This window comes from Tetranychus urticae, chromosome 1, assembly GCF_039701765.1.
Source record: "Tetranychus urticae isolate SD_2017Ah chromosome 1, NJAU_TeUrti_SD_1.0, whole genome shotgun sequence".
Classification (NCBI taxonomy): domain Eukaryota; kingdom Metazoa; phylum Arthropoda; class Arachnida; order Trombidiformes; family Tetranychidae; genus Tetranychus; species Tetranychus urticae.
This window is the reverse complement of record NC_142958.1, coordinates 6,755,363-6,771,751: the sequence shown is the minus strand read 5'-3', so window position 1 is coordinate 6,771,751 and position 16,389 is coordinate 6,755,363. Positions and strand designations below refer to the sequence as shown.

At 31.3% G+C, this 16,389-nt stretch overlaps 1 protein-coding gene and 2 long non-coding RNA genes across 3 annotated transcripts in view; 1 reads left to right on the top strand and 2 right to left on the bottom strand.

Moving 5' to 3' along the window:
* Positions 1-167: 167 nt before the first annotated feature.
* On the bottom strand, positions 168-2,165 carry LOC107367173 (uncharacterized). Its single transcript, XR_001569829.3, has 2 exons — positions 1,006-2,165; positions 168-889 (listed from the first exon to the last, which is right to left on the bottom strand). It is a non-coding gene; the product is annotated as an uncharacterized LOC107367173 (long non-coding RNA).
* Positions 2,166-2,494: 329 nt separating this feature from the next.
* Positions 2,495-16,389, top strand: part of LOC107367370 (uncharacterized) — a 39,543-nt gene continuing 25,648 nt past the window's right edge. The window contains exons 1-2 of the mRNA XM_015935072.3: positions 2,495-5,084; positions 6,728-7,524. Of these exons, the coding sequence (XP_015790558.2) occupies positions 4,418-5,084; positions 6,728-7,524 (1,464 nt within the window). The 5' untranslated portion in view covers positions 2,495-4,417. The remainder of the gene's footprint in view (positions 5,085-6,727; positions 7,525-16,389) is intronic.
* LOC107367371 (uncharacterized) lies at positions 5,443-6,456 on the bottom strand. Its single transcript, XR_016198052.1, has 3 exons — positions 6,096-6,456; positions 5,868-5,987; positions 5,443-5,795 (listed from the first exon to the last, which is right to left on the bottom strand). It is a non-coding gene; the product is annotated as an uncharacterized LOC107367371 (long non-coding RNA).

Genomic DNA, 16,389 nt, shown 5'->3' with positions numbered 1-16,389 from the left:
AAACAATTAAACCTCAACAAATCATCCAACCATTGATAATATTTACTTTTCCCTTTGGTAACAATTATTCATTTGAATCAATACTTGATCAATACTCGATCGATCATCAAGTCAATGGTTAATCAATGTACAATCTATAATAAAATTAATAGCAAATAAACTCATTCTTTGGCTTGAAATCAATTGTTCATTGTTAACAGCGTTGTGATGTTACCCAAAAAATTGAAAAACTGGTTATTTGGTCTTGGGTTAAGTTTTGGTTCAATGAAAGTGTTCAATTGAATGATTAAGGTTCAAATGGGAACAATTATATGGATACTAAATCAATAGTGAGCAATAACAAGAGTTGGGTGGCGAAAAGCTCATAACCAGAAATATTGGGTAAACTTGTTTACATTTTTATATCTCTATTTTGAGAGCAATCATTTAATCAGCTGCATTTTTTAGTTGATTTGTTATTCACTAATAGCAATTGTAACATTGATATAAACATTAATAAACCAATTGTCACAATTAACCCTGAAATTTGGTTCTTTACCAGTTGAATGGAGTTGCCACAATTGCTACAAATACAGTCGAGTCCAAGGTAACCATAAACCAGAGCCAATTATTGGAGATTGTACATTTTGTATTTGGTTATTCACAGCTGTAATCAATCCAAGTCGACAAATCTTTTTGTATAAATGAAGGTTAGATGATATTATTGGCAACAATTAGACTGATTTAAATTGATTGTCCAAGTCCGGTTAATTTCGCTTCTTTGGTTTCCCATTGTATAACTGGATAACATTAGTCAAGTGTTGCCATCATGTTGACTGTTGATTGTTAACACCTTATGAGTTGATCATCTTAATGAGATTACACCAAACAATAATAAAAAAGCCTCGACCTAAATTGAAAGTGAAAAAAAGGTAATCGTTAGTTTGTTATTTACTTATTTCATTCTTATTCATGAAATTTTTGGGTTTTCAACTTTTCCCTTTTCACTTCTCACTCATCACTTACCATTATTGGTATTCACTTTACACTTTATGTTTTTTTACCCATTCTTGATGTCTTATTAATACAATATATATAGTGAATCATTCATTGAAAGTTCAACATTTTGTGTGTGTTCTGTTTCAACAATGGCCTTAATTCATCAAGAAATGCAGACAACACTTTGGTTAAAAGACCTGTCAAGTGGATGAACACAAACAACCAGCAAGACTCTAAAGAAATCTTTCAAATTAAACTGTACACTGTATCATTTCACCGACATTAAATGCTATTTAAAAACGGTATCATAGTTATTATCATCAATAACAAATAATAATTGTTATGGTCTGTCAACAATTTATGTATTCAATCCCATTAAGTTTTGTCTCTTGTCTTCACATGAGACTCTTGTCACTTTTAAACTTGATATTGAAATGGGAAAAAATGTTTCCCTTGCTGAGATGTAATTTTCAAGATCCATTTTTTATCCAATCAAACCTTAAATTAGACGACTTGACAATGTATTTACATTGGAAATGGGTTGAAATTCAAGTTTATTCAACACCAGAAAATGTATTCACCGTAGACAGTAGATTTAAAGAGTAATTTGAATCACATTTACCATCAAGATGGAAACTTTGTCAGGCACATAACATATGTTATCAGATGGAAGAGATCATTTACACTGTAGATGATGATACTTTTACCCTTTACTCTGTTGGTTTTTATCCTGGTTTTTTCCTTTTATTTCAAACTTGATGTTACGTTGGTAAATCTCAAGGTTAGGTTGTCTCTTAATTAAGATTAATTGTACAGGATTGTAGCATCATTTGAAACTTGATAAAATTCAACTTCTCAAGGTAAACCTTTTAACCAAGGACAATGTAAAATTTTGAGCTCTGGTCAAACACAATTTGGTGATTAAAGTCATTATGGTTGATGATATAATTGTGACCAAACTGTTATTTATCAATCATTATTTTAATAAGACGAGAATGGGAAAATAATTGATTGGGAAAATGATGAATTTGACTAATTAATTGAAAAAAAACAGTTGAATTAACAAATTAAATGAAAAAATTCACAAAAACCAAAAATGAAACTCTAACGCCATCTCTTGGTGACAAATTAAACTTGACCAGAAAGCGAAAAATATTTATTATTATTTTGTTAGATTTTTATTTTTTTATATTGTTTTATTGTTTTGTTTTTGTTTTTAATTTTGATTTAATTTTTTGATATTGTCTTTATTGAGTTATTTTTAACTTGTGTTATCTCATTGGTGTTAAATTGTAAGCTCGTGTTTGCAGTAGAGTTTCTCTAACAATTTTGTTTTTCGTATAAGCAGTTATTGTTACTACTTCATTTGGAATCACAATAGACTTTTGATAATTTTAACGATTGTATGTTTTTGATTGATTAATCGGACAAAATATCAGGATCCAAAGAGGAAATTATTGAATGAAAAATCAGCGATGGATTGAATCTTTTACCAAAGGAAATTCAGGAAATTACATTTTTGGTCGAATTAAAAAGCTACCAGGAAACAACAAAAAAAGTGGATCCAAAGTCAAGATTAAAATCTAGCAACAATAAATAATCTGTTGTTAATAAAGTCTATCTTTTTTCAATTAAGTCAACAATAATCTGAGATTATCATCTAATTAATTGAAAATATCAAATACAATTAACAAGCCAGGGAAAGATGTGGTGTATAATTGTTATTATCAACAACGCAAAAACAACCAAAAGATGAGATACCAGGAAAAAAAGCTGAACCTCATTTTCGTCTGACATTTTTTCAATCAACAAAAAGCAGTCGGTTTACTTTCCCTAATGAGATTAACTCGAATAATAATGAAATCTATTTGCTTAAGCATATTTAATTAATGTACAAAAAGTGCCACTGGTTATGGAAAACAAAAAAGACGCAAATTTGAAGACAAAAGGACCAAATTTAAGGATTCCAATGATTTAACCAGTTCTTCTTAGCAGCCATTCTCAACTCTTCCAACTCAACCAGTTTTTGCACGTCCATTTTGGTCAATTATTTTTCTTACAAAGATGCAAAAGTAGATTAATATTACATCATGGATGGAAATACAATAAAGGACAAAATTGGAAACCAGTAAAGCAGATTAAATGAATAAGAGTTTTGTGAGGACCGCCAAAACTTGAAGAAAGTAGAGATGAGTGCATTTCAATGGACTTGACAAAAGGCTTGATCATTCATTCAAAGGATAACCAACAAAGGAACATATTGCCTCTCGTTACAAGCAAGCAAATATTAAAGATAATCGTTCAAGATGAAAAAGGTGAAAATCAATTGATTGGTGCAATTAGTATTGGTGTATTAACATGGCTTATGGCTGCTTTCATCACTCCTGGTAACCAACATTATCCAGAATCTGTTAGCAGTATATAATGGCTGGCTCTAGCACACTTCAAGTCTTTACATCACATTTTTTTTTCTCAAAAATTCTAATGAGAAGGAGAGACAAACAAAATGCTCTTCTCATGTTCAAGACTGGGATACGTTTAAACGTTGAACTATTCCCTGTTTTCACAGTTTTTTATGGAAAGAGCCTCACAAAGAGATGATGAAAAGAGAGCCTGAAGATCCTGGAACTAAATGAAACTTGCTCAGTAAAGTTATAGGAGCTGAATATCCATGCTGCACAACTGAACTTGTATAACTTACAGTTGGTTTGAAACAAACTCCTAGTTAACTTGGATAACTTGAAGAACCTCTTTGAATAGAGAAACAGCAAGACAAAGGAGATAAAAAAGACTAAGATCATCTGAAAACCATGAAAGATTTTGTCTAATGCTGATAACAAATAGTGATAGTAATAATAATAATAGTTGCTGTTGTTCAGACTGACCATTGATACCAATGATAAACAATAATATAATATAAAACCATGATTAGGATGAAGAGGAAAAAGATGAAGAAATTATTGCAAGAAATTATTATTACATTTCTTCATAATTCATCTTGAAATTTGTTATTAGCTTCTAACCAATTTTCTATCCCTTGGTGTTTGTGTCACTTCAAATAATCATCACCATTGTCTTCCCTACAATCATCATCACCATCATCATACTCACCATCCTCATCATCTAAGCCACTTTAATAAAACCAATTCTTATTGACAATAATCTTTAATAACTTTTTTTCTTCTCCTTTTTTTCCTCTTCTTCCCAAGTCTTTATTTTTTCCTCATTGCAACAAAATTTTTTACTCTATGCTGCTGATCAATACCAATAATGTGATCCTATTGTACGGATAAATTTACAATTGTGTTAACAGTCCAACAATTGTTTACAATTTTTCGGTGATTTACGGAAACCATCATGAGATTGACGAGTGATTTGGATAAAGTTGTGTACAATCATTAGTTTCCATCTTTGCCATCGTCTTCGCCATCCACCACCAATGTTCATGTTAATCTTTTTGGTTACAACAATTTGGATAATTTTATCTGTTTGCTGTTGTTGTGTCCAACTAACCAAAATAACCAAGGAATCGACCAAAATGGATCCCTTTTTTAACAGCTTTGATAACCTGCCTCTGTTTAGCAATGATTCACTCCTTGATTCACTCAACACAACCGACCTGGCAAACAGTCTCCTGGCTGGTTGTGATTATGTTACTGACACTGCTAACCGTTTAACAGACAACAGTTCAACCCTTCTCACCTCATCTTCCTCCTCTTTAGTCTCACTTTTTTCATCCTCTCTAGCCTTGAATTCACCTTCTTCACCTTACTTTCAATCTTCTCCTCTTTCCTCTTCTTCCTCTTCCTCGCCTTATCCATCTCCTTTATCCCTTTCCTCTTCATCAATTTTATCATCAGCCTCATCATCATCAGTCTTGTCTTTATCTCCATCATCTTCAATCTCTTCATCTTCCCTTAACTCAGCCAACTCGTATGATCCAGCCACGGGAACAGCTTCACCAGCGGTTGTAGCTGCAGCCGCAGGCTTTTCACCAGAAACTTATTGTAATAACCTAAATACCACATTTTGTAAAGATCCTTCTTATTATGCCATTTCATACCGAATTATTGGAACAATTTTTCAGGGTTTTATTCTCATTATTGGTAAGCACATTTCCTTTGCTTCACCCAATCAAGCAAAAATTTAGTTTCTCTCATCAAACTCTTGTTAAATCCAAAGTAAATGTCGTGTCAACGTTTCCCACTGAATTATACTCAAGATACTCAATCATCTTTACCCTTTTCACCAAATAATATACACCTTTCTATCCACAAATATAAATGTGCAAGTAGATATATATTATAAATCTATGACATTAACTTACTTAGTCTCTAACCTATCAGATGAAAAGTTGAGTTGTAACTATACTATTGAGTATCACATTACCAGTTGACCAAAGACCATTTTCAACTCAAGAAAACTAACAAAAGAACACAAAAGAAGAAGTAAACTCTCGTAATATGAATCAACTAAACGTATCAATTTAATAACTAGTTAGACGAAATAAATAAAGTCCATATTGAATGAAACATTATTCGCTCAATTAGTTTTATTAAATAGATGGACGTTCAGATTTTTTAGTTTTCCTTTGGAAATGAAATTCTGTGTTTGATGGCTTCGACAGCTTTTTTTCCTCTACATTTCTTGCCTGAGAAATGGTCATTACCAAATGGCAATAATAATGATAAGCAATCAGTATAATTCAATATACAATGTACAATATACTTAGTATTTCATCTTCTAGACAAGGAACCATCAAGAAACATCAAAATTGCTCATCACTGTATAAAAAGACAAACTTTAAAAGTCAAATTCTGAAAAAAAAGATAGACATAATTATAAAGTGTAAGATGATAGGGAAAAAATGATACAAAAACTTGACTTACTCTAGTAATATTGAAACATTTTGAAACATCAGACGAGAAATAAGAGAAAAAATTGTTGTCATGCAAAGTGGTGCTTGTAATAAATTATTATGTAATTCAACTATCAGACTGAAATTTGATCTGCTTGAGTCAAAAAAATTGTCTTCATTAGTTTGATGAAAATACAGAGACATAAAATAACAAAAAATAGGAAAATCTGAAACGAGACAAAATTTTGAGTAATATTACGTTGGAAAGGTTCGCGAAAGCATGGTTTCCATTTTTTCAGTGGAAAGCATCGAAGACAATTTTGCTTCTTATACTACACCAAAGTAACTTTAAGCAATTAACCAACAAATCACAGAAGCAACAGTATCATAGTCGAGAGATGCCAGTTAATTAAGATACAATTGTACAATTGTACGATACATTTATTAATAAAAAACGTTGATCCACACAAATAAAAGAGTTGAGACAGTCAAGACACTGGATTAGTTTGAAGGTTAGCTTTAATCAAAGTTAATTGTAAACAGGACTAAGATTAATTCGACCATTTAACCATTAACTTAATGAAAGACAGTCACAATTTATCCAAATCAATTGGCAAAATTAATTAAAATCACAATGAAATAAATTCAGAAACACATTTATTCAATAGTTGCATAAGTAACCGGTAAAACACATGATGAAAGGCTTACAACAAGTATCCAACCAAAGAGCGCGTTTTTCAAAAGAAACCCAAAACCCAAAAACCGGTTAAACCCAATTTTGAGGAATACAAATAAATGTAATTTAATTAAACAAAAAATGATGGATTTACCAGGGAATTAACTGTACAATAAATTGCTTAACCAAAATAATGTTTAATCTTTGACTTTTAGGTGTTTTGGGTAACATTATGGTAGTGATTGTTGTTGTTAAAACTCGATCAATGCGAACACCAACCAATTGTTATCTGGTTAGCCTTTCAATTGCTGATTTAATGGTTCTAATCGCTGCCGTACCCAATGAGATAATTGCTTATTACGTTCTTGGTGACCAATGGATCTGGGGTCGTGTAGGTTGTGCCCTGTTCATCTTTTTTCAATACCTTGGTATCGATGCCTCTTCCTTATCCATAACAGCCTTTACCGTTGAACGTTACATAGCCATTTGTCATCCCATGAAAGCTCAAAAGGTATGCACCGTTCACCGAGCCAAACGGATTATCCTCAATGTTTGGATATTTGCTTGTCTCTACAATTCGCCGTGGTTTTTCTTGACCAAAACCGAGCCCATCTGTTACCGTTCCCTTGAAGATTCAAACCTGGAAACGTGTACCTTTGCCTGGTCCCGTAAATACTATTTGGGCTACTTTTTCTCGGACCTTGTTCTATTTTATATATTTCCACTTTTACTCTCCTGCGTCCTTTACGGCCTAATGGCTAGAGTTTTGTTCAACAATCCTCTCTCCAAAACCATGGGCGCCTCAACTTCATCTTCATCCTCAACATCAACCATAATTACCGGTATAACAGCCAAATCAAATCAAGCCAATTCATCTTCAACATCAAACCATTCCCACACCAATAACACTCACCATCATCATCAATCTTCCCATTCAACAAGTCAAACCTTGGCTCAAAGCACTCATTCAAAGAAAATATCGTCCCAATCAAATGATTCATCTCGAGTTCAGGTAAATCATTTTTTCTCTCCTCTTTTCCTCTTCAACTAAAGTCAATGAATCTGCCAACTCTTGACCAAAAATCAACTCACAATGAACCAACTTTACTAAATTATTAAACATGAGAAATGAAAATTTTCCCACTTCATTAGCCATTCCTTTACCTGGAAACAAAAAGCCAATTTCACCCTGAAAACAATGTTTGCCCAGAAAACAGAAAAAAGCGCAGAAAATTCTTTACTCTTATAAATATTAATGATAATTAGTGAAATATAAACAACGGTAAAACAAAAAGACATTTGAGAAAAGCCTATTTTTAGTCTTTTTTTGTTGCGTCTCACTTAACATTAATATCACAACTAATTCATCCCTTGTTTTCATCTAATAATAACCTTTTCCAGTTTATTTTTCATTTATATTTTTCGCTTCTTTTTTACCTTTTACTTTACCTTTTTTGCTCTTGCCTTTTCTTCCTCCTCCTAATCATCATAATCTTTTACCCTGAAGCATCTTTCATGTTCACCGTTACACACTAATTGAATTGAATTAACTGTTAACGGTTAAATAAATTAATCAACAAATTGCTCTTGTAAACAGTTGATAATATTAATATGAAAGGCAACAATTTTTCCGATTCATCATTCATCCTTCCCCATCTTTCCAACATCATCATTCTTGATCAATTTAAGCCTTTTATCTTTCACTTTTCTTCTCATCTTACCTTTCAACCCATTTTTTCTAAGACAACTTTTTACCTTTTCCCTGCTTCCCATGATTACTCAGATTATTGATTAATGTACACTTAATAATACTCTCTGGATTTTCCTCATTCATTCAGATACTAATATTACAAAGGTAACCATCGAACAAGAATTATGTCCGAATAAACTTCAATCAGAATCCCAAACATTTCCATCCAAATCTTATTCTTCAAAAATCTGAAATTCCATTTCAATTTGAGTTCAATTGGTTCACTCGATGGTGAATTGATAAGCTTACTCATGAAACTTAATTCAACACTTCTTTAGTTCCTTAAGTAAGTAAATCGTCTTAAATATTACTAAACAAGACTGTTGATCAGGTTGAAGCAATTGAGTGAAAAATATTGCCTCAATTGAATAATCATCTTTTCAGATTAAATCGGATCAATTTACTTCAATTCAAGTATTTAAATGTTGGATTAAGAAAGTCTTAACCTCAACAATTAAACTTGAAATTAGTTTTTACTCCAACATTTTACTTTTAAGTATAATCTTAATGCTTGTTACCCAAGTCTACTCCCAACTCGTTACATGTTAATATTTAATGTTATAATGAATAACGTAATGTTGATATTGAACTTTCTCCACTTTCACTCTCAATCTTCATCTTCCTTCATTAAAAGTAAAACTTGAAAAAATGTTGAAATTAAAAGCTGATTAAAGCCTTCCTTGGCTGGGAGTGAAAACTGGGAGTGTGAGTTTGGAATGCTTTTATGGGTTTCATCTATTCAATTTTCATATAATTTTCTATTAATTCTAATCCTTACACAATTCGTCTGGCATTTTGAACAACTTTTTTTCCATTGAAAGGGAAAAATTAACAAAATAAAAAACTATCTCAAATACCAAATCGATTTCCAGGGAAACATTGAATAATCAGCAGAAACAATCTTTCTAAATGAATTGGAAACTTCTAATTACTAATGAAATTATTCATTAAACCCAACAGTATGCTTCATCATGTTTCCCATTTACACTTAAAGATGAAAATCCAATGAAAATCCTGAAAAAATCCATTCCAAAAATGGCCTTTCAATTTGTTGAATCCAACTCTAAAAGCAACAAAAATGACCCTTGAAAATTCGATCAATAAATTCGATAATCACAAACTGATTCGAAAATCTTTTCACTTTATATGAAAATTGAACCAACGATATTGCATCTGAACCTCAAATCCTTAAACCTCAAAAAGAGTTGAAAGTTTAGTTGAAAGCCAATCAATATTTAACAAAAAGTGAAAATTCCATATTCAAACAGTTCGAAAATTGGAAGAAAAAAAGATCGAAAATCGAGACGAAATTTGAAGTTACAAAATGCATATCGAAATGCTATTTTGTGACAAAATTTAGTTGACAGCCTTTACCATTTGTTGACAGCGAATCCAATTAGTTTAGATTTTATCTTTTCCATTCCATCATTTTCCACCTTTTCTACCTGAATCATGCAAATGGAATGAAAAAAACAAAGGTAAACAGGAGAATATTGTTGTTTACATTTATCGTCATTAACTTTTCTGTTCACCTTTTCTTCCCATGGAACATGTTGACGTTATCATCTTTCGTTATAATCATAATGCTGTTGCTTTATTTAAACAATTCAATTGATATTGCTAAACATTTTGAGCCATCATTCAACTCATTTTCATTCAACTTTTATCCATTTATTTGCCCTGAACTTTATGAAAGAACAGCAGAAAAAAAAGAAACTTAATTTCACTATCTTACTGTATTTACTTTTCCTGGACATTTTCACCTTAAACGAATCCCATTATTTTGATTTTGATTCTCACAGGGAAATGGATCCAATTGATTATTACAATTGCATGATGATTGGAAATGAAAATTGAATGCAATTTACAGGAATAAATCCAAGTAATCTGACAATCTTGTTACGAGTAGAGAACCCGAAAAAGTCTAGGAACCATTAATAGATACAAATGGCAACAAAAGAAACTGTTTACTATGCAATATTTTGCATTCCTTTACAAATGAAAAGCATTGTTGTTTAAAGTTGAAAAGTTATTGTATCAATATGGCAAATCAATAAAAGTTGAATGTTTACTTGAATCAAGTTAACCTTTTCTTTATTCAATTACATTCAATTGTTTTCTTGACTCAAAACTGTTTAAGTTTACTTTCATCACAATTGACCGCCACTGTAAACCCAAAATAATGTTAATAACATTATTAAATCAGTGAAAGTCAAAAGTTAAATAAATTGTATCAACAATTGAACCAATCAAAGCAATAAACATTTTTGGTCAACAATAAATTTCGAACTTTTTTTTCGTCAAATTGTGTCCATCAATTTGATGGATTACCAATGAAATGATAAATATGAAGTCAGAGGTTTTGTTGAATGTTGAAGTTAAATGGCTTTGTTAACTTGAAAGTGTTAGGTGATGAGATTGGGTCAAGGATAAGGAAATGATGAGAAAGCTAAAGTTTGTCTGAAATTCAATTGAAGATGATAATGAAGATGAATGAGATGTGATAAAAAATCAATTTATTAACTGAACAATGGCTTGAATCATTATTGGAAGATTAAATGTTTCGATGGAGAAAAGGAAAAATGTAGGAAATGCTAAGAAGTACTGAGTAAAGCAATTTGAAAAGCCAATAATATGAATTATGTATTTTATCATGTTAACAATTATCATGTATAAATGCATCACTTGAAATGATTTGTCCGTCTCTCAATCAGATTTTCAATTGTTCAGCTTGTTGATTAAGAGCAACTGGAAAAGGTGAAAGATGAGAAGAAGAAGGAAGAAAAAAAGAGTTGGAAATTCTGTAAAAGCTCTCAATAACATTATCATTTAGAGTAAACTTGAATCTTGTTCAATGATTTACGGAATTGTGATTTTTCCAGATTAATATTGCAACTATTAATAGTAAATTATGCAGAGCCAAGATTCGCGATTGGTAAAAGTATTAATGGAAAGTTTATTTTATTATTAATGAAACATTTCATTGCCAATGATAAGTTGACTGAAGACATTTATTCAGCTCAAAGGTTCACTTTGAATCATTTCAATCCAATTATTTTGCTTTATTAATGGAGGAAAAAATGAAAAATATTGTAAACTTCAACCAAAACTAAACCATTCTAAGGTATTTCATGGCTGAGTAAAGTTTATTTGATTCTTGGGGAAATTACTTTTCCCTGGCAAATCAACCTTTCGATTAAAAAGTGATTCATTTTTCGAGTTGAAAGGTTCAACTGCTTACATTTGTTATAATATCTGATTGCTTTGACGTGCCAAGTAGCTGTAGGTATTATTTGGAAACGTTGTCAATATGATTATAAGGTTGATATCTGTTGAACGTTTCTTCAAGTGTTTATAATCTTCAAGTTCAACTAATGGACACTAAACCGTTAACCGAACTTCAAAATCCCGTCAATGAACTTTGTTTTTAATGTTTCTGTAAGCTTGGAATATTAAGGTTCTTCGTGGATGTTTGATTTGATGTCAATCAATCATGAGTGACTGCGAAATCAGAGGAGATGTTGCCTTTAAACTTGAACTTTATAAGCGCTTTGAGTGCATTCAATTCTGCTGCTACAAGAACAAGACCATTCAAGATCACTCTGATACTTGACTTCACTTGTTCGCATTCTTTTCTGTAAACTTCAGATTCGACTTTTTATTCGTAGAATCCGTCGAAATGAATTTGCCTTCCTCGGCGTTTACAGTTTTACATGACAATGTTTAGACCTCAATCATTTCAAGTAAAATTAATTGGAAATCGTTTTGCATTACTTCAAGATCTAAAGCTTTTTATGCAATGACTTTGATCGTGTTCTCGATGACTTAAGTCGATTCTGCAGTCTACTGATGCACTTGTGAACTTGGATGAACGGCTTGTTTTGCGATTTTTTCACAACTTCGATTGAAAGCAAAACTTTGTGGTTATTTCGATATCAATTTTTTGTCCTTTCGACCAATAACTTATTCCAATAACAAAGACCTTTGAATCTTTTAATCAACTCGTTGGTTCTGCATTTTCATTTGATGCTAATTTTGTCTTCATTTTCATCGTCAGTCTAGTGATCATCATCTGTGCATCAAATGTGATCCAATACTGAACCATCCATTGAACCAGTTATTATATAATTCATGGTGAACCCTTTTGTTAGGAAAGTTTATTGAATGAGAATAAGAAGAAAAGGCTTTTATTGAATAACAGTTTTCTCTCTCTTCTCTTTCTCTCGGAGTTTTTGCTTGTTTCCTGAAAATGATATTATGATAATGGTGAAGATAAACTTTCAGAATAATGAAACTAACCTTGAAATGATGAAAGAAGAAGCTGAATTTTTCTCTGTCAATCCTAATTTATATCTATAAATATTTTCTAATAAAATGAGCAGCAAAAACTGAAGTTAATCAAACTAAAGAAAAATGACATTAAAGATGAGTTATTATTGACTATTATCTCGAGTTGCGTTTAATATTTGCCGTTATTCATCTCGAGCTGAATAGTAAAGCTAAGAATTAATGAATTGATAAATTATTAGTATCATTTTCGGTTATCATAATTTGACTTTTCAACAATTTGTTAGTAAACTCATTTTTATCTTGTCAATCATTTTCACACACCACAGAATCTGTGGCAATTAACAACTTTATTTACAGCCAATGTTGAAAATTTTGTCATTCAAATTGACTTCTCAAAATTTCCATTTATCTTCCCAAAAAATCGAACTGTCAAACTGTCCATTGCGTTGATTCCAACCGATATAACTAACAGAAATTAACTCTGCAAAAGTATCATTAAAATCGCACCAAACTCAAGCAACTTCTAGTCCATCTCAGTCTCTAGTCGAGCAAAGAAGAACAATGTTTCTTGTTGGTTAAACTGAACATTTCTTCACTATTTATTGTGTTCCAACGAGAACTGAAAACGATTCAGAATATAACAGAAGCCAATAAACTAACTGTTAGTATCCCAAACTGGAAGTCGAGAAATAAGAGAAGCAAAAGTCTTTTAGAAGCAGTATTTCATGAAATCAAACCCTCGACTAAGAAGTTGGAGTGAAGCAGCTTTAACATGATATTAACTGCTCTTGGAATCTTGTCTAAAAGAGTAAACAATCAATTATCAGGATTGGAAGGGTTGTACACTCACCTTAAAAGTAGAAGAAGAAGCTTATTTTAATGTTTATTTTCTGACAGAGCGTGCTGAAAAACTGTTTAACGTTTAAATGAGCAAAGAATAACTTTGCAAATCTTTTTCATCTTTTTCTTCTCTTTATCCAATTCAGAAGAATAAATGCAAAGACTTTTGAGTTGAAACTCGATACTCTTGTAAGAGGATGGATATGAAGTTTAGAAGGGAACAGAAAAGTTTGTTTGGTCAACAGTTTTCGAGGAAATCGTCTACTCAAACTTTTACTCTTCACTTTTGCACATTTACTTTCTCATCGAATTCATCTTTTCGTGTAACTATGATACCTAATAAAGTTGGGTTAATAATTCTTAGGTTTGAATGAAAATGCAATAAAATTTCCAGTCATATACACGCTCAGACTTCACTGTTATTAACATTATGTCAAGTGATATTGATATCCTATTGGATGCAGGAAACTTTGGAAAATTGGACAAGAGTTCTAGAACTTGAAACCTTAAAAATGTCTATTCCTCCACGAGAACATGAAAGCAATTCGATTATGCAGTAACCTTTTTCGATATCGTACCTTCGTACTTTCAAAATCGCATAAAACCAACAAACTCAAGCAACTTGTGAGCATTGTCTCTGGTCAAGCGAATTGAAAAGACAAACTTTTACTGCAAAAAGTCTTTATTCTTGTGTTATTACTTTAGTTTAGCCAACTTGTCCAACCAGACTCTCAAAGGAAAACAAAACAATGAATTAAAAGATTGAAAACTTTGGAAGGTTGGATTAAAGTTGAACAAGTACCTTGGCATGAAGTCAATTTAACGAAACATTTAGCTATTTATCAAATTGAATTTGATGAAGCATCAACAATCATATCTTTATAACAACCGATTGAATCAATTTTACTTTTCCTTTCAACAAAATTTCCTTTCTTCAACTCCTGATGTTCGCACTGAAAAACATTGAAAAAAAGATTACTAACAGTTCCATCATGTTTTTCGGTAGGATTAACTCTACTGAATGGAAACATGGAAAAACATGAAAACATTTTTTCTTCTTTTTTCGCTTCAATTTTATTCCTTTTTCTATTCAATAAATTTGAAGAATGAACCAGTTTCAAGACTGAATTTCACGTTGGTTAAACATTTCTTTCTTCTATTGATTTAAAGTTAAATGACAAGAGATCGGGATAAGAATAAAAACTTTTGTTATCAGAATCAATTTTTTCGCTTTCTTTAAATTCCATTTCATCCTTTTTCATGGAGTAATTAATCTCTTGAAGAGCCATAAAATGGCAAAATGATAGCAAAATAATCCATTTGGTAAACAATAAAGTTTATTTTCCAAGAATGGAACAGAAAAGAAAAATGATTTTTTCCAGAATTTCAACTTGAATGCAATCCAACAAGTTATATAAACTTATCAGGTGACAATCCAAAGTGATTGTCAACATTTATGAACTTGTTATAGAGATCAATCAGATGAAGATGATTAAAATCTCATTGACAGGTTCAACATTTCATTGTCAGATGAACAGGAAAAAGAATGTCAATTCTGTGTTTATTTTTCTTCAAAAAGGTAAGTCTTTGTCAACTGTCAATCTTTTCAGGATAAGCGAAGGAAAGAAAAGGTGAACATTCAGAGAATCGAGAGTTGCCCGAGTTGTATTTCAATTTATCAATTGTAAACTTGAATTTACTCATGAACGAGTAAACTTTTACAAAATGAACTTTTAAAACTCAAAGATTGAAAAGGACTAAATAAGGAAAGTAAATTAAAAGAGTCGAAATTGAGAAAATCTGAACGGAATGAAAGCTTAATTATTCACCAGAAAATTCACCTTCTTTTGATTGAATAAATTTCTAATTGGATAACAAGATTCAATTGAAGACAAAATTGGTCACAAAAAGAGTTTAATGAACGAAAATTATGCAAAATGCTGGTTAAGAATTGCTATTCTTGTTAATTGTTATTTTGATTTTCCTTTGTTCATTATTCTTTAATTAATTAGCTTAACTAATAATGCAATTTGAAAGTAAAGGCCAATAATGCAAGTTAAATTGCATTTCAATCTAGGTTAAGTTGATTCTTGATTAGACTAAATTTGAATGGAAGGCAAAACTTGAAGTCAATAGTTTTATTCACTTTGCAATATTCACTCTTTTCGTTAATAGAAACTTACATTTCAGTCCATTTTTTGCAAATTATTATTAACATTTGAAGTCTTCAGCATTTTCTGTCGGATTTGCTCTAACTAAAGCTCATGAGTTTGGTTACATATTGATACATGATCTTATTAATGAATATCCCAAGATCAAGATGCGTTTAATGTCCAAGTTGAAAGCATAATCCAACCTGCGATGATTGTTTGTCCAATTAAATCATAATTGCATTGATCTCTTAATGTTGCATTAAGTTTGAAATGAATAACTTGATCTTGTCAATAACCATCAGCATCTGCATTAAGAAGGAAAACAAGATCAACGATTTTGCAATTCCAATTCGAAGCTTGGCACTTCGAAATTAAAGACATTTCCTTTTCCTAACCTTACTACTAATTGCATTCGTTATAAATTGCTGTTAGAACGACCGCAATTTTGACTCAAGCAACTGTCGAAGCTGAGGGGAAGATGAAAGTTGTTTGAAGCGAAATTTTCTAAACTTTTCTTCCATTCCTCGACATTTCCATGGAAATGATAAAATTTGATGGTCAATTGAGTTTTGTTTTAACCATTTATGCATTGAAAGAGACGAAATGATAGGAACATGAGCAAACTGGAATGAGTTTAAGTCATGATGAACCTTTAGATTCATGAGATTTACTTGGAAATTGAAAGAGAAGTTTTTGTTTACTCTTGCATTTGTGCTTTGTTTCCTCTTCTTTATTATTCATTTGTTTTCAAACGATTTTCCCTTTTCGCCATTCAATAATTTTCTGCAAATCTTTTCTCACCATCATCATGAACCAAGCAACGATAAAAAAAACAAATGATTAT